The sequence below is a fragment of the Miniopterus natalensis genome, chromosome 12 (assembly GCF_054644295.1).
Source record: "Miniopterus natalensis isolate mMinNat1 chromosome 12, mMinNat1.hap1, whole genome shotgun sequence".
NCBI lineage: Eukaryota > Metazoa > Chordata > Mammalia > Chiroptera > Miniopteridae > Miniopterus > Miniopterus natalensis.
This window is the reverse complement of record NC_142092.1, coordinates 59,360,889-59,379,732: the sequence shown is the minus strand read 5'-3', so window position 1 is coordinate 59,379,732 and position 18,844 is coordinate 59,360,889. Positions and strand designations below refer to the sequence as shown.

The 18,844-nt window shown below is 35.3% G+C and overlaps 1 protein-coding gene across 1 annotated transcript in view; it reads left to right on the top strand.

Moving 5' to 3' along the window:
• The window catches only part of CNTRL (centriolin), a 71,335-nt gene that overhangs the window by 1,310 nt on the left and 51,181 nt on the right, over window positions 1–18,844 (top strand). The window contains exons 2-9 of the mRNA XM_087822847.1: window positions 927–1,057; window positions 4,212–4,342; window positions 5,160–5,301; window positions 6,837–7,023; window positions 10,388–10,581; window positions 14,509–14,565; window positions 16,461–16,580; window positions 17,467–17,692. Of these exons, the coding sequence (XP_087678973.1) occupies window positions 927–1,057; window positions 4,212–4,342; window positions 5,160–5,301; window positions 6,837–7,023; window positions 10,388–10,581; window positions 14,509–14,565; window positions 16,461–16,580; window positions 17,467–17,692 (1,188 nt within the window). The remainder of the gene's footprint in view (window positions 1–926; window positions 1,058–4,211; window positions 4,343–5,159; window positions 5,302–6,836; window positions 7,024–10,387; window positions 10,582–14,508; window positions 14,566–16,460; window positions 16,581–17,466; window positions 17,693–18,844) is intronic.

Below are 18,844 nucleotides of genomic sequence, written 5' to 3'. Positions count from 1 at the left end.
AAATATGATGTCATCTTCTCTACTTAAAGAGCAACGAATTTGAGTTTCTCACCATTTAAAAAAAAAAGATTTGTAAAAATGTAAGCTTTTTTTGCCCTAGCTGGTGTGGCTCAGTTGGTTGGAGCATTTGTCCCCCGCGCTGAAAAGTCACGGGGACTGATTCCTGGTCAGGGCACATACCTACCTTTCGGGTTTGATCCCCACCCCTTTGGGGGGGGTGTGCAGGAGGCAGTCGATTGATGTTTTTCTCTCATATCAATGTTTCTCTCTCTCCCTTTCCCTCTTTCTAAAAATCAATGAATGTGTCCTCGGATGAGGATTTAAAAAAGAATTTGAGCATTTTTGAACTTTTGATTGGAACTGAAAAAGCAAACAACTAAATAGTGCCAGTTGTTTTTTAATTTCTAAAAACTTCAGTGCGGCATATGATTAAAAGTGTACGTTTTGGATTCATCTGCCTGGATTCACATTCTTGATTTTCACATTACTAGCTGCAAGATTTTGAATAAATTATAATTTTTTAAATAACTGGGAATAATAATTTCTATCTCAGAGGTTTGTTGTATAAAATTTTTTAAATGTAAAGCATTTAGCACAAAGCTTGGTACATAGCTAATACAGAGTAGGGCAAAAGTAGGTTTATAGTTATGAGTATATGAAACACAAAGTTTATTTTTGTGTTAGTATTACTGTAAACCTACTTCTGCCCCACAGTGTATTTATAGAGTACCACTGTTTTTGTCATTATTATGAAGTGCTATATAAAGTAAAATATTATTAAAGCATTGCAATTAGAACTTGCCAGCTGTTTTTACTTTTGCATGGCTTAAATATTTTTTGTTGTTGTTATTTAACATCAAAACAATTTGTTTTTCAGAGTATTCATGTCTTCCTCTGCTGACAATGATCTGTTTCTGTAATTTCAGAAGCTGATTCACCTACAGGAGTCCGATATATTACAGAGGCCCTAATTAAAAAACTTACTAAACAGGACAATTTGGCCTTGGTAAAATCTCTGAACCTTTCACTTTCTAAAGATGGTGGCAAGAAATTTAAGGTAAGTTACCAGCATTTCTGAATATAAGGCATTATTTTTTATATTTCTGTGCTTTAAAACTGAAAAAAAAGAGATTATATTAGATTTACAGTAACGTCTCATCCTAATGTCCCCTAATTTGTAGCAGACCATTAATTGTTTCCAGCGAATGTTCTACATGAGAAGTATATGACATCTTCAAATTCATAAGTACCTATTATTTTATACATTATTGAATCTAGAGAAAGGGTTGGTCGGCACACTACAGTGGGCTAAATCAGGCTGGCTGCCTATTTTTGTAAATAAAATTTTGTTGGAACACAGCCATACTCATTTGTTTACCTGTTGTCTGTGGCTCTTTTTATTTTTTTATTATTAATTAATTAATTTATTTATTTTTAATCCTCACCCGAGGATACTTTTTCAGACAGTGGAAGGGGGAGAGAGAGAGAGAGAGAGAAGAAAAAAAAATCGATTTGAGAGAGACACATTGATTGGTTGCCTCCTGCATACGCCCCTACCCAGGCCAGGAATTGAACCTGCAACCAAGGTACGTGCCCTTGGCCGGAATTGAGCCTGAGACCCTTCAGTCTTTGGGTTGATGCTCTAACCACTGAGCCAAACCTGCTAGGGCTGTGGCTGTTTTTACACTACAGTAGCAGAGGTAAGTAGTTGTTACAGAGACTATGTGGCCCACAAAGCCAAGAATATTTATTACTTGGCATTTTGTAGAAAATGTTTGCTAATCTCTTCTTTAGAGTGTTTGTGCATAAACTATACAACATGAACACTTTGTAAAGGACAAAATTTAGTTTTAAATAAGTTTTTACTGATTTCAGAGAGAGGAAGGGAGAGAGAGAGAGAGAGAGATGGAAACATCAATGCTGAGAGTCATCATTGATCGGCTGCCTCCTGCACACCCCCAACTGGGGATCTAGCCTGCAACCCAGGCATGTGCTCTGACCCGGACTCGAACCGCGATCTCCTGGATCCTAGGTCAATGCTCAACCACTGAGACACGCCCACGTGGGCGACAACTTAATTTTTTAATTAAAAAAATTTAAACTTAGATGCCTGCATTAGTCACAAAAATTAAACCAGAAGATTGAAGATCTTAATCAAAACAAAAGTCAACCAACAAAAATGCTATAAAGGCTCTAGGGAAGAATATAGGTGAAGATATTTTAAAATCCTAGTGTTGGGAAGCCCTTCTAAGCAAATACCAACCCTAATACCACAAAGAAAAATACTGACAGAGTTAGCATACTTAAAGATTGAAAAATTGTGTTTAATGAAAGATATTGCTTACAAAGTTAAAAGAAAAAAACCAAACTGGCAGGTGGTGTTTTCAATGTATGTAACAATATCCACATACTATAAAGAGCTCTCACCATTCAGTAAGAGAGACAGTTCAATGGAAAATGTTCAAAGGATATGAACAGGCCATTCACAAAAGTATAAAAATTGCTAATATTAACATGAAAATATGTTCAACTTTATTAATCTCAAAAAATGTGAAATAAAACTCAACAATCAAGTTTATACTTGCTGAGTTTGTACTCACCAACCCAGCAGTTCTCTTCGATGCCTGTTCTACTGATATGATTTCCCCATGTATTCAAAAGTGTGTGTATAGTTATATTTATTAAGCATTATTTAAAAGAGAAAAATTGGAAGTAGCCAAATGTCTGTCAGTAGGGGATTGGTTAAATAAATTATGGTGCAACAGTAGACTATGGAATACTATCAAGTTTCTTTAAAAATTAGTTAGAGCTCTATGTATTAATGTGGGACTATGTCCACAGCATATTTAATGAAAAAAATTCTAAAACATTTTGTATAGTAAGGTCTCAGGAGTGTGATTAGTTGAGGCGAGAACTTAAGGCAGGAAAGGATGGTATGAAATGTCACATTATATTGAGTAGGATGAAAACTTAGAAGAAGTCACTTGGATTTTGCAATTAAAACACCCTTCTACTCAAATCCACCAAGTACATTTTTTCAGGGCCTTTGCATTTTTTTCTCTGCCTGGTATTCTCTGCCCCCAGATGTTCACACAGCTGGCTTCTTGCTATTAAAGTCTCAATTCAGTGTACTTCCTCTGTGAGGCCTTCTCTCGCCACCCAATCACAATTAGCCACCTTCTCCTCAGTCACTCTCTCATTCTTTCAGTCAACAAATATTCAGTACCCATTATGTGCCAGGCATTAGTGCTGTAGCAGTAAACAACAGACAAACTGTCCTCTTAGTGCCTTGTATTCTGTCACATCATGTTGTCTTTATTTTCTTGTTAGTATGCTTTACTCTCTGAACATTTTGATTATTTCTTTATTTGTCTATTGGCTTTCTCTGAAGGAAAATAAGAACCTTGTTTTCTTTATTCACCCACCGTACTTCCAGGACCTGAACAGCTCCTGGCAAATAAATATTCATAAATATTTGTGGAAGGGTGAATGAATGGTGATCTTGGAGAGAACTGTGTGAATAATACATAGTAAATGCAGAAGATATATTGCCTTACCAAAAGAATAAGAGTGAGTGGAAGGCAGAGTGAGCAAGTGTACATAATTCTTGGGAGAACATGGTGGCAAACAAGAGAGAGAAAGTGATGGCTTTGTAGGAAAACTAGTTCAGTGTGAGATGGCTTGTTTTGTATAGAAGAGATTGAACATGTTGAACATAGGCTTCTGCAGCAGGGCAGTTGTCTAGTTCACTGGTATATCTCCATTGCCTGGTGCCACACCTAGTATGTAATAACTGCGTAATGAATATCTGTTGAATAATGACTGTTTTTAAATTTGAAGGAAAGATCCTGGAGAGAGAGAGATTGAAGATGGGGAGAGGAGATGGGTAAGGTTTGCAAGAGCCTTAGTACCTTGTTGAACTCTGAAGAAAGGAGAAGAGGGAGGGAGAAGCATGAAAAAGTTGAGGTGGGGAAATTCTTGTTGGATAGTCTTGCTCTTCTTAGCATATAGGAAGTGTTTTCCACTTGGGAGTTTGGCGGGTTGAGGAGAGCTGCTATGGAGAACCTCACCAAGGGATTGTCCAGGAGAGCAGTAAGGGTTTACTATTCTCTTATGACTGATCATCACAGCCTCTGATACATGTATTTATATGTTGTGCTTATGTCATGATATCTGTTGTATAAAGTATCTATTCATTTTTTTTCAATTAGTATATCGAAAATTTGGAAAAATGTGTTAAACTTGAAGTACTGAATCTCAGCCATAATCTAATAGGGAAGATTGAGAAGTTGGATAAACTATTAAAATTACGGGAACTCAACTTATCATATAACAAGATCTGGTAAGTACTTGCTTAGGTAGCATTGCAGCGTCATTGTTTTTGTTAAAGAGGTAGATTAATACTGCCCACTTTACTGAAAGAAACCTTTGAAACAGCAGGCACTTTGGTCCTTTATTCACTGGTGGTCTGGCCCTTCACAGATAACTGCCTTCATATTTTGACATTACTGAAGTACTGAAAAATATCTCTCTAGCATAATCAAAGAAGGAGATACGTTTTTTTGAGTACCAAATTTCATCTTAATTCCATTTTTGACAGGAAGTTTTCCCAGCTAGAGTCTTTTTTTTTTTTTTAATTGATTTCAGAGAGAGGAAGGGAGAGGGAGAGAAAAATATTTGTGTTTATAAATATTGTATTATCCTGGGGAGCCCAACCAGCTTGAAATGGCAGCCCTATCCTGCTTGCATAGCTACTCTTTTGGTAATCACTTAAGATAATAATTAGAACATCGCTTGTGCAGGCCTGCAACACATAGCCCTGTGTGCTGTTCAGTTTTCCAACTTTCCCCTGACTATCTGCTAGTACTCTTTACAGTGGTTAGTAAGAATGCCACAGACAGACTCATCTTTTCTGTGGGATCATAAAGTTTGATAGTAAGATAGGTAGGATTCCTAGCAACAGTAATGAAGAATTTAGCAGAGCTGTTGTGGTAAATTTGTTTTTAGCTGTTTTTTTGGTTCTCGTTTATTAAAAGGATTTATAAATTATAATTGTGAAAAGTAACCCAATGTAAAACCAAGGCTGTTAATTCTAAAAATACAGTGGAGGGACTCTATTATGGTATTTACTAAGTTTGATTTTACCCTTTGGTTTCCAGCAAAATTGAAGGCATAGAAAATATGTATAATCTGCAAAAACTAAACCTTGCAGGAAATGAAATTGAACATATTCCACCATGGTTAGGAAAGAAGTTAAAATCTTTGCGAGTCCTCAATCTGAAAGGCAACAAGATATCATCGGTAAGTTATTCAAAGTAGCAAGAATGTTTTTCAAATTTTTGGACTTGTTGAAAAAAGATTAAAATCTAAGTTTTTAAAAAATGGAGTCTCTTCTGAGGTCAGTGGTACTTTGATGAAACACTTAATTTCGACATAGCCTAGGATTCTCTAACTTAATTAAATATAGGCATTCCTGGTTTTACATGGATCCATGGTAAAAAGAGTTGACCTCTTAGCATTTTCACATTATCATTTCATTTCAGAACATTCTTGTTAAGGAGACAGTGCAGGGATTATTTTTAAAATACTATGAGCTAGGTACTATAGTTTTATTCCCATTTTGAAGTAAAGTCTCAAAGAGGTTAAGTCTCTTACTTAAAGTCACACACTTTGTACCAGAATTCAGGTCACTGAAAGCCTGGAACACATATCTTTTTTCAAATTTATGAATTAATCTTGATTATAGTGTTAGGTGTTTTAGGCAATTCGTCACTAGTTTTTTATAATAGAGCAACTTTATCATGGTTCACATAATCTGGTGATGTATATTTTTCTTGAGTGTAATTTATGACTTTATTTGATATTTATAGTTAGATGTTCAATAAACATTACTAAGTACAAACAATATATTTAAATCTGTATTAAAATTTGGGACAATCATGCTGTAATTTAAAGAACATCAGTCTTAAAATAGAAAATAAAAGATATGCCTTCTAATATGTGTCTAGACTTACCTTCTTTGACCTTGGATAATTCTTTCATCTCTCTAAAAGTCACTAAGTTGTAGAAAACAATCTCTACCCCTGCTTCTTTTATAGGAATGTGTACGCACAGATGAAATGATAGATATGAAATTCTTTAAAACAATAACTCGAAGGTTGTATTTCTTAAACCTTCACCAGTGGAAGCCATTAATAATAAACAAAACTCATTCAATGCTGTGCAGTTAACAATGTCTTTGCTTTCTTATTTCATTTTTATAAAGATCTGATAATGTGACTCTACCATTTCACTCTGACTGCCCAAGAGCCTCAGAGCCCAAGTTCCATGTTGCAAGGGGCTTATGGGGTGATGGGAACAGGTAGCCATGAATCTAAGTTTGCCTTTTAACTATCAATTATAGTTGTTAACTGAAAATTTACCAAAATTTTTTCAATTTGTTCAGTCAGTTTAATGAAAAAATAGTAGATTTAGAGTTACACAGATTTAAATTCAAATCCTGTTTCACTCACTTAAAACCTCTGAGCTTTGGGCAAGTCACCTAGTTTCTTTGAACCTCAATTTCTTCATCTGTAAAATTAAGATGATGCTTATATCATAGGCTTTGAGGAGTCACATGAAATGGTATGTAGAAATGCCTAATATTGCTCTGATACACTGCAGATACTTAAATACTCCCTTTTTATTCCTCCCTTCAGACACTACTTTTGGATAATGGGTTTCATTGCCATGAACAGGTTCCTTGCCATGTTAATAGCAATTTTCTGTATTTATTACTCCCTTTCGGTATGTTTATGATTTTTAAATTATACCAATAATTTTATATGTCATTTCAGCTTCAAGATGTAAGCAAGTTGAAACCACTTCAAGATTTGACTTCTTTGATCCTAGCTGAAAATCCAGTTGTGACTCTTCCTCATTACCTCCAGTTTACCATTTTTCACCTCCGTTCACTGGAAAGTTTGGAAGGTCAGCCAGTAACCACTCAGGACAGACAGGAAGCTTTTGAGAGATTCAGTTTAGGTAAAGTGACTTTTTTTTTTTTTTTAAACCAAATTTGGATGGGAGAGGAATAATTTAGAAGTTATCCAGAAAAATATATTATATTATGAACTTTATAATGCTGTTAACATTTGCATGGAAAATGGCACCATAAATCAATTAATTTAACAAATAGTCATTGAGCATACTGTGAACCAGGCACTGTATCTGATACTAAGGACACAATGGTGAGCAAGACATATAGTACTGGCAGCTTGCATTTTAGTGAAGAAGACAGACAAAAAGTAAGTAAACCCTGATAAAGTAGCAGAGAAGAACCCTCTTTTTGGGAAAGTGTGGTGTAAAGGAATGGCTCTCTGAGAAAGCGACATTTAAGCTAATGGCAAAGGTAAGAATGGAGAGGGAGAGGGAACAGCTTATTCTTTGAGGTTGAATGGACCCCGGTGAGTCAAGGAACTGAAAGAAGATCAGTATGACTGGAGGGATAGCTCATGAAAAAGTTTGGACAGTTGGGGAGAGGTGAGACAGCACACGTCCTTGGGGTTTGGATTTTATTCCAGGTGCAGAAAGCCATTGATAGTTTTTAAGCAGGTGTGGGACATGAGCCAGTTTATATATTAAGGTTATTTTTGATACAGGATGGAGAATGATTTGGAGTAGAGCAAAATGGAGCTAAAGGGCACGTGAGGAGGCTGTTGCAGAAATCTAGACTAGAAATGTTGATGGCCTGTATTTAGGTGGTGGGTATGGTATCGATGAATCAGTTTTGGAGATTCAGCAGCACTTTCTACTGCATTGGAAATTCCCAGGTTCTGGCTTGAATAAGTGCTTGGATGGTGATATTATATATAAAAATGAGAGAGCTTAGAATGTTGAGTTTGAATGTCTGTGAGACAACCAAGAAGAGTTGGAAATGTGAGTCTGGAGTTCAAAGAGATCTGTAGTAGATATAAATTTGAGGGTCATCAGCATAAAAATGATAATTTTATTCCACCAGAATCAATTAGTTCACTCCTGCAGAAGGTAGGATGAGCAAGAAGGGGAGCCAGCTAAAGAAACTCAGAAAGAGAGGCCAGCAAGGTAGGAGAAAACCAGGAAATAGTGGGCTGCAAAAGCCTGGAGAAGAAGGTTTCAAGAGAGGAAGTGGTCAGCTATGTTGAATGTTGCTGAGACATGAAGTAAGATGAGCACAGAGAAGTGCATTAGATTGGCAACATATGATGATCTTTTTTTTTTTAATTTAAATATCTTTATTGATTTCAGAGAGAGGAAGGGAGAGGGAGAGAGAGAGTTGAAACATCAATGATGAGAGAGTCGTCATTGATTGGCTACCTCCTGCACACCCTCAGCTGGGGATCGAACCTACAACCCAGGCATGTGCCCTGACTGGGAATCGAACGGCGATCTCCTGGATCCTAGGTAGATGCTCAACCTCTGAGCCACACCCAGCCGGGCAACATATGATAATCTTGACAAGAGCAGTTAAGGAGCAGTTAGGACAAATGCTAGATTATAGGTGGGAGAGCAAATGGGAGGGAGACATTTGGGTTAAGATTTGAAATTTCCTCCCACAGTTTCTCTTCCCAATACCTAATAAATGAATTTTTAAAAATTAAAAGTTATTAAAAAATTCACCAGTAGTTTCCAGACCAGTGAGTGAATGGGCAGAAGCCAATACCGTAAACCTCAAAGTTAGTAATCAAAGGGACAAAGAGACTATTCAAGAGTGGAGTGGAAAGTCAAATCATGGCTCAATTATTTTGGTCCTTGAGAAGACAAGATGAGATCAGAGAAAAAAAAGAAAGACTGTCTCTTAAGTAGAACAGGACACTCTATCAGAAGGGAGAGAAGACGTGTGCCGGTGTGGGTAGTTTTTTTTTGCTTTAGTGGTGGGAAAATAAGGAAGTTTCCACTGGTGGGGTCTGTTTAGTCATGAAATATGAGGTCATCAACTGAGAAAGAAAATAGAGTATGGGAGTTTGTAGAGAAAGAGGAAGGTATGAAATAATCTACTTTAGAATGTTAGGAAATGAGCCTGTATCTTCAACCGTTTGAAATTGGTGTTAGTTTACTTTGACTTACAAAAATGACAGTTTCATAATAGTTTAATCCAATACTTGAGAAATAGAAATTTTTATTAGTTTGGGATTCCCCCTAACTCAACATTTATTATCCTGAAGGTTATGTTTAAATGTATAATTAAAAATTGTATATAATGCAAAGGAAAGTCATCATATAAATATGTTCTTGGGAAAAGTGTTTAAATTACTTGTGATTCATTTATGACTTTGAATATTAATTAGGAGCCTTTAATGTGCTGAGCTCTTGGAATTTATTGGTGAGCCAGGTAGATGCAGTTTCTGCTTTCACAAAACTTTAGTGGGGAGGGCAGACAGCCAAGCTATTTGATTTTCACAATTTCCTGTGTGACAAGGGCCACAGCAGAGGTGAAGGGTGGTGTGAGAGCTCCCTGAGAAGCATCTAACCTGGGGAGAGGGGAGAGTCAGGGTAGACTTTTCAAAATATTTTTAAAACTAAGACCTGGAGGATGCATAATAGGCCAGTAGTTGATAAAGGAAGACAGTTCTAAGTGGAAGGTGTGAATGAAAGCCTGCAGGTAAGAAGAAGCATCACAAATCTAAAGAATTGGAATAATTTCAGAAAGGCTGCAGTGAGGTGTGTTTGCAAATGAGGCTGGAGAGCGAGTTTGGGATCAAATCATGAAGAGCCTTGTCAGTTCTTCATGTATACTTTTTGGATCCTGTCCTAAGCATAATGGGAAGCCTTTGATAGTAGAGCATAGTACTTTGCAAAAATGCTTGCAGCATCCTTTAATGTGTAATTACTAATATAAAGTAAAATATCACATGTTTTTTATAGGAGACCTGGGAAGAAACCTCATTTATCAACACACTAATTGAATTAAATACTTGGAAGAAAAATGTTATCTTTTAAATTTGTTATCCAGATTTTTACTTCTTACCTCTTATATAAGTCACTTTCTAGTTCAAGATAGTGTTGTTCCCCCCCAAAAATAAGTTATTCATAGTAAGTTTTTAAATTGATTTTTAGGGAGAGGAAGCAGGTGGGGGGTGGAGAGAGAGAGAAACATCAATTGGTTGCCTCCTGTACTTGCCCGACTAGGGATTGAACCTGCAACCTGGGTATGTACCCTCACTGGGAATGGAACCTGCTACCTTTCTGTGTTTGGAACGATGCTCCAACTGACTGAGTCACACTGGCCAGGGCTCATAGTGAATAACTTTAAAAGTAGAATTGTATTTATACTATTCTAAGAGTTCTTTTGCTATTAGTTAAGTAATATTCTTACCTTTCTTCAAGTAGAAAATATAATTTTCAATAACTATTAAATTTGTATTGGCAGAAGAAATAGAAAGACTGGAAAGAGACCTGGAAAAAAAGATAATGGAAACTGAAGAGCTTAAGAGCAAACAAACAAAGTTTTTGGAGGAAATTAAAAATCAAGATAAATTGAACAAATCATTAAAAGAGGAGGCCATGTTACAAAAACAGAGCTGCGAGGAGCTAGAGAGTAACCTAAACACGAAAAATGAATTGGTAAGTTCATATTTTACATTGCTGTGACTGTATATATTCTTTTGAAATAGAGAATTCTTTGTCCTTGGGTCTAAAAACATAACTTCCCGACCATAGAATGGGGAAGATGTGGTTTAACAGAAATATGTGCAAAAGATTTTACAAGTTGTAGTTGACTGGGCACTATAATATGGCTGCTCAAAAGACGAATGCTGTCTTGGGCTGCATTATGTAAAGTGCGGTACCTAGAAGAAAGGAGAGAAGTGAAGCCTTATACTGTGAGGAGCTGGTCAGACTGCCCATAGATTGCATTTTTTTTAACAACAACATTGCTGGTGAGGCTATATATTGGCAAAAACTTTTAGGAGGCAATTCAGTGAAATTATCCAGATTTAAGTGGATATACCCTAAGTCCTATATATTAGAAATATTATATAGTGTTTATATTATTATTGTATTTATTTATTATTATATAATTGTTATACTATTGTATAACCTATATTTTAAATAAGATGTTCTATAGAAATGGTAGCAAGAATATGTTGTAAAGATATTTTATATTTACATACATATTTATATAAATATGCATATACACATGTATATATACAGGGACATTCCCTAGAATGTTGTTTATATTGGCAAAATATTGTCTAATATTGCCTAATTGTCTCTCAATGGATATCTATGTGGTAGAATAATCTTGTTAAATATTAAAATGAGGTAGAGCTGTATATCCTGATATGGAAGGCTGTCTAACACATATTGCTATATGAAAAAAGCAAGCTATAAAAGAGTAGACCAAGGAACAGCATATATATAAAAATAGTACATGATAGTATCAGTATATGTAGGGGAAATGGCAGGATATGTACCAAATTCTTGATAGTAATTATTCCTGAGGAGTGGAATTACGGGCTTTCAATTTGCCATTTATGCATATCTGTAATGTTTAAATTTTATACAATTTGGCTGTATGGTTGAAATAAAAAGAAAACATATTTTAAAAGAGATTTAAATGGAATAGATAGTGTATGACCAGAAGGTATCTGACCCAGAGGCTTTAAAGGTGGTGAGACCATGTCCTATGAGGATTGGCCAAAGCAACCAGGAGTGCCCCAGCTGGAGAAGACGAGACCCAGCAAGCTATGATGATTGCCTTCAGCTAGTTAAAGGACCATTTCAAGGAAGAGGCACTTAGACTTGTTGATTAAGGTCCCATGAGGTAAAACTGAGAAGTAGCAAATAGAAAATATAGGAAAACAATTTTTCATTTAGTAGTATAGAAGAAATTGCTAATAGCTCTCTTGAGATAAAATGTGATAACTCTGGAATATGTTTGCTGTCACTGAAACAGGCATATGCTCAGGATTTGGGGAAAAGATAAAAACATTAGGCAGAGATGGGCTAATTTTAATGACCTTTTACATGATCTTAAAAGGCCTTTTCAACTCAGAGAATCTGACTCTGTAAAATTATTAGGCTGCTACTTTGTCCTCAAAGGCAAAAATAGCTGTTGGTACTTTCTTTTGACAATTCTTTTTCTGAACTATGCATAACTTAGAGAATTATACTTTTCACGTAACTATAAAATCTTACATAAAGTTATCTTTATTTTTGCATTTCCCTTTCAAGATTGGCATTCTAGCTTAATTACATATTTGTTGACACAAATTCTGCTTAAGCACTTAAATTTTTAGCAAGAAAAATAATGTTCCCTCCTCTCTATAGAGAGGGAAATAGTTACATGAAATCCAAATACCTAATTACCTCCTTCTTGAGCTCTTCTTTGCCTGAGAAAAAAGGTAACATACCAGGGGACGTGATGAAAGGGCAGCTTCCCCAACTCTGTTACTCATATGTTCAAAGCACATGTGGGTTCCTTCATATGCCTCTTATTTGAAGGTAGTTTTCAAATATGTTAGCTGTATTCTGAAGGCATATTATATATGATGATAGCAATTTGGCGATTATTAATGGTTTTATATTATACGTTCTTCTGTTGCTCTCCATTCCATACTAGAGTGGATTGATGAGCAGTTTAATCTTTGGAGACTTACGTGACAATCAGTTTTATTTTAGCAGTGAACTCTTCATGCCATCACTTAACATTTGTATTTTAAAACAAACAACAACAACAGAAAACAGAACTTACTGTATCGTGACATTTTTGAGCATTTAAGCATTTTTTCTGAGTTATTAATCTCTTTTGTAATATAGAATCCATTGTTTATTAAGATAAAAGAACTTATAATTTTTATATGCTGACTCCCTAGTGCATCCATTGAAAACCTTGGCAAAATGTTGTATTTTATAACTTTGTGGTATTCCCAAATAATGGATTATTATAGTAGCCTAGTTTTCTCTTTTATTCGTTTATAATGCTGTTGATATGTTTGTGCTGTGAATAAATGTTTTGTAAATTGTCAGTGGTTTTTGCTGTTCTGTTTTTTCTGTAACTATTTTAGAAGATAGGCTGTACTCTTTTTTCTGTCATGTTATTTTTATCATTAGTCATTTAAAAACACATTTATATACAAAGTTAATATGTTTATTCTAACAAATTCTGACAATCCAAATGTATACAGTAGAAAATGAAGGTCTCACTCTTCCCCTACCCCATTGCCTGGATGTTAATATATATCCTTTTTGCTTATACAACATACATGTAATTATATAACGTATATGTAATTAAATATATATACCTTTGAATATTTTTATGATTTAAAAAAATCTTACTATATATTTTTAAATTCTGCATCTTGTCTTTTACAAAACAGTATATCATGGACAGCTCTCCATGTTTAAAAAGAATAAAAAGAATATTCATAAAATATTATTGATGAATATTTAGGTTGCTTCCACTTTGTTTTTATTAGAAACAATACTACAAATAAAATTCATATATATAATGGCTGCATTATATGTTTGTGTATGTATGTGTACACACACTAGTAATTCCTTAGTACAAATCACTACATTATTTTCCATTTGAAAATAGGAAAAAAATGGAATCTCTGCTTTAATTTCACATTTCTTTAGTTGCTGGAGAGTTGAATATTGCATATGTATTTATTAGCTATTTTGTATTCTTTAAGTATTTTCTCTATATTGTTTTGCCTGTTCTTTCATTATTCCAAAGGACTATTCTATTTTTAAAAAAGAATTCTGGCCCAGCCAGGCGTGGCTCAGCGGTTGAGCGTCGACCTGGGATCCTGGCGATCGGGGTTCAATTCCCAGTCAGGTCACATGCCCGGGTTGTGGGCTCGATCAATGACTCTCTCATCATTGATGTTTCTATCTCTCTCTCCCTCTCCTTTCCTCTCTCTGAAGTCAATGGAGATGTATTTAAAAAAAAAAAAAAAAGAATTCTGTGTTTTATTTTAAAAGCCCGCATTTGAAAAACATTTTCCATTCTCTTATGCAGAATATCTGATGATAATACCATCTACAGTTATATAATATTTTCTAGTTTCATAAAGTAATTCCCCATGTAATAGGTCAACCTATAAAAGAAATGTAGCAACATTGAAATAAAACTGCTGGCGACCATTAAACGGTAGCAATCCCCTTCTCCTGCCACCAACAAATATTAACTTTAATTATCTTTAATATTAATATTGTTCTTTTTCCTTTTGAAAGTTATTTAATTCCTGTCCTTTAGTTTCCTCATTTTTAAAATGAGGGTGATTTACCTGTCCTGCCAATCTCTCAGAGTTGAGAGGATTTAGTGAGATAATGAATGTGAAAATAATATGAAATGAATTGAGCTAAGTTATGGAAGGTGGTAAATCTGTAACTCATAAAATGTGTCCATATAAGAACAGTGCAAGTACTAATAACAATATATTTTTAAGGTAAGTAGTCCGTAAAGAACAACTTATATTTTTATAGCCTCAACTCTCTAGAGTTCTCTAGGTAATGGTTTCTGTTGCTTCTTTCTCCTTTTAGCCCTTGTCTTGGTTTCTTGCAGACCCTTTTCTGCCAATTCTTTATTCTTCTTTAAAGGTAGCTCCTTCAGGACTGAATTGCACACTGTTTTTCATGGTTTGCATGACAACTCGAATTAATATGCTTATGTACATTTTAGTTTTGAAACTGGCTTGCCTTCCCAAGAAATGTGCGTGTGTATGTATGTATGAAGTTTTCAGTGGATGTATGTATAGGATAGTGAATTTGAATGTTGGGGGGAAAGAATTCGTATCTTTTTTCCTATATTAAATATGTTAACTACAGTCAGCTCTTGATTATTCACAGATACTACTGTAATTAGCCTACTTACCGGTCCTTTGACTCCTGATTTGCTCTCATTTATGCATTTCTTCAATAGACATTTATTGAATGTTTACTGTATGCTAAACCTAATGCTATAAAAGACACAAAGGTGCTTTAAGATGCACAGAGTATTTATTCTTGTTTGCCTGCATTCTCCATGGCTCCAGTCGTATTTGCCTTTGTTTGGCCCTGCTGCCAGTCATCTTTGGGAGAGAAGCCCAAAATTAGTTGATACTGTTGGTTGTGAGTTGCTTTTTTGAGACTTGAGGTCTTTTGAGCATTCACTGGAAGAGCATCAGTGTGGGTAATGTGCTGGACACCCTTAAGCAGGACATCGGAAGCAGTATTGTATAATAGACAGAGTGTTAGGTTTGAAATCAGGAGACTTAGAATTGAACTCTGCCTCTTCCACGACCAGCTGTGCAACAGGGCAAATTACTTAACCTCTCTGTGCACCTTTTATCATCTCATAAGATAGTTATGAAGATTCAGTGAGATAGCACAGGTAAAATGCTGGCACACTGTGAGTACTTGATCAAAATTATCTCTTATTCAGGTTAGCATTACTTCCCTTGGATGGATAATCAGGAGGTGACTGTAAGCTAAATCATGCACGATTTTGATTTCCTGGGCCTTGTAAAATGTTTGTGTTTGTTTTTTATTTTCTTGAGCTTGCATTTTTATATTAATAGAGTTTTTCTGCATGTTTTTTTTACTGGTATCTACTATCAGACACTGGCAAAAAAAGTGAAAATCACTTAGTGGACCTTTGAAATTAACTCAAAAGATTAGTGTAGTAGAAAAGGGACTGGTACTGATAGTTAATAAAATATTTAGCTTCTGCCACTAATCGAATATGTAACTTTGACAAGTCAGTTCACCAATCTGGGAGTCAATTTTTTAATTTATAAATTTAGAGCATTACATTGGATGATTTCATTTATTCTAGCTCCAAAATTTCTAAGAATAACTAAAAACTTGTAATTATAGTAGAATTAGTTTATTAAAAATTTAATATTACATATTTGGATCTGATGGATCTTACTCACATCCCTTATCCTCTATTACAAAGACTAATGTTCTGAACACTTGAAACTGAGATGCCGTTAGCCAAAATACTACAGCAACAACAGTACAGCAGTTAAAACCAAACTCTTATTTTCATCCTTCTCATTCCTCCTCCCGATTCCTTTATAATCGATGTTAAATGTAATTTCCATTCATGATTTGAAGCTATCATTTAAATCTCAGAGTGAGTTAAATAAGTTGGGAAATCAGGAAGCAGGTACTTAGTAGACTAGTTACTTAAAAATAATTGATACAGAGTTATTTTCATGTTTGGGTAAAGCAAATTTAAATGATTTTTTAAAATCTTCATTCATTGTATCCTGAAATAGCATATAAACTTCAAAGGTCTTTTATGTGATCTCTTATGAAGTGATAATTTTGTATTTCATTCTTTATAATACTTTAGAATTATGATAAGATCCTCTGAATGTTGTGCTATTTGCTGTGGGGTTTAAAACAATCTAATTATTAGTTATGATTAGAACTTGCCCCATACCATTGTACCTTTATACTGACTTACCGATGCAAATGTGTTGTCTCATGTCAAATTGGGCCAATAGCTAAAACAGAAGACCATGGAACTAACGCGAGCATGTCAGAAACAGTATGAGCTGGAACAGGAATTGGCCTTTTATAAAATTGATGCTAAATTTGAGCCACTGAATTATTATCCATCAGAGGTGAGTTGTTTTAATTTTTTAGTAATCCAAAGTTAAAACAAGCATATAGTGAGGGAGAGAAGGGCAGGTGGTGGAGACTTTCAAGGGATTTTATCAATAACAATTCCATTTTCTTGTTATGAGGGCATCAGCAGAGCAAATGTATTTTGGTTGAACCTGAGAATTATTTGGCTCTGTAAGTTAGAGCAGTATCTAAAAAGAGGTAAAAAGCCCAGAGGATCTTTACCTACAGCCATATCCAGAACCCAAAGCAGCTTTCTAATCCTTAGTTACCTCACTTGAAAGTATGGTTGATCATCTCCCTTAAATCTAAACTTCCAGAAAAAGTGCACTGCCTGCTTCAGCAACCACCGAATAGTCATCTCTGTACATTGTTAGTTCAGTCATCACTGGGTTCAGTGTTAGTCAACCATTATTTATACAAATGTCATAAATGTTACTGCAAAAGAGAAACCACTTAACTTCTAAGACCAGGTGATTCCAGCCAATATCACATTATTTAGTTAAAAATACAATTATTAAAATTTATTAAACTGAGGTTTTACTTATATGTCAGCCAAGAAACCAAGATAAAATACCTAGATTTCTGATTTGAAAGATAAAGGACTGCTAAAAGCCACATAACTGTAGGCAGTTCTTTAATCAGTCATTCCAAACGCGCTCCTCAGGAATAGGAGGAGAAATCCTTTGAGAACAGTGTTTGCTCTAGTTCTTTTTTTGGTATATTAAGAATAAAAGAATGATATATATGTTAGCTTCTAGGCATGTAGGATTAACATTGAGGCAGTTCTGTGATACGTTCTTCACTAATAAAATGAATACTGTCACTTGACCGCTTATAAGTTACTTATTAAACTATACACCTATTAATTTATTTTGCTTTTAGTATGTTGAAATTGATAAAACCCCAGACGAAAGCCCTTATATTGGCAAATCCAGATACAAGAGAAATATGTTTACCAGAGAGAGTTATATTATCGATAAAGCCCAGCCGATAAAGATCAAGAAGATGAAGCCAGATGAAGAACAACCTACAAATGAGCAGAGGAGCTTGAGAGCCCATATGCCACTGGACATACAACTGGAAGACAAAGAAAGAAAAATAAGTGCAGGTTTTAAAAAGTTATTTTAAATTCTTAAAAAATATAAAAATGTTAAATAAGCAAATTGTTTTATAATTTTTTTACTTAATATGCTGAAGGCATTAAATTGTTCACATGAAAAGCCTTAAACAAAAGTAGTGATTCATTGAGCAGATTACTTTTTTTAGTTATTTCTATTATGGTAGAAAATGGTTTTTTTGATAGTAATTTGATGGCATCGTATCCAGGGATTGCAAGAATGCTTAAGTCTGCCACTGTCAACAGGTCCTTCTCACCATTGGAGCTATACATTCAAAAGCATAATTAGTAATACTTGAAGCAAGTGAAGTACCACTTTTTAACTACGCGTGCTGCCAAAAATCTAAAGCAATGCTTACAATAAGCTGGATTAGTGCACTCTCCTTAGGCTTGAGCCTGAGGCTGGCCTTTAACTCTTCCCAACCTGTCCCTGCACTCCACCTCCTCAATCTTCTCTCCCCACCTACCCCCAAAACGTCTAATTCAGTGGGTCTTACACCTCCTGGCAAGTCATAAAGAAGAAATAGTGCCCGGCCGGGCGTGGCCCAGCGTTTGAGCATCAACCTAGGATCCAGGAGATTGCGGTTCGATTCCGGGTCAGGGCACGTGCCCGGATTGCGGGCTAGGCAGCCGATCAATGACTCTCTCATCATTGATGTTTCTCTCTTCTCTCTCCCCCTCCTTTCCTCTCTCTGAAATCAATAAAGATATGTTTAAAAAAAAGAAAAGAAATAATCCAAGAGGGCACTTAGGACCCTGCCAGTGACAAACTTTGACTCCACTTACCTACTCAGCTGCATGGATATGAAAGGAGAAAGCAGATCTGAGTTCATGCATGAATTACTAAATCATCGCCTCTTGTGAGGCTCTCACCAGTCAGATTAGCAGCTAATGCTCTGTTGGTTGGTAGCTAAATGGAAAACATGGAAGGCCAGTAGAGGTTGGCTTGGAGAGGGAAGAAAAGAAACTGAGTTGTCCATGTCTATATATATACTATATGCCAGGCTCCAGAGCGGAAAGCAAAAGTAAATCAAATATTTGTGCAGACTAGCTTCAAGGAGCTCATCATTTTATAGAAGGCAGGAAAAGGGGAAGGAGAAAAAGAAATTAGAAATTTGAGGTAGCAAATAATTGATTTGAGAT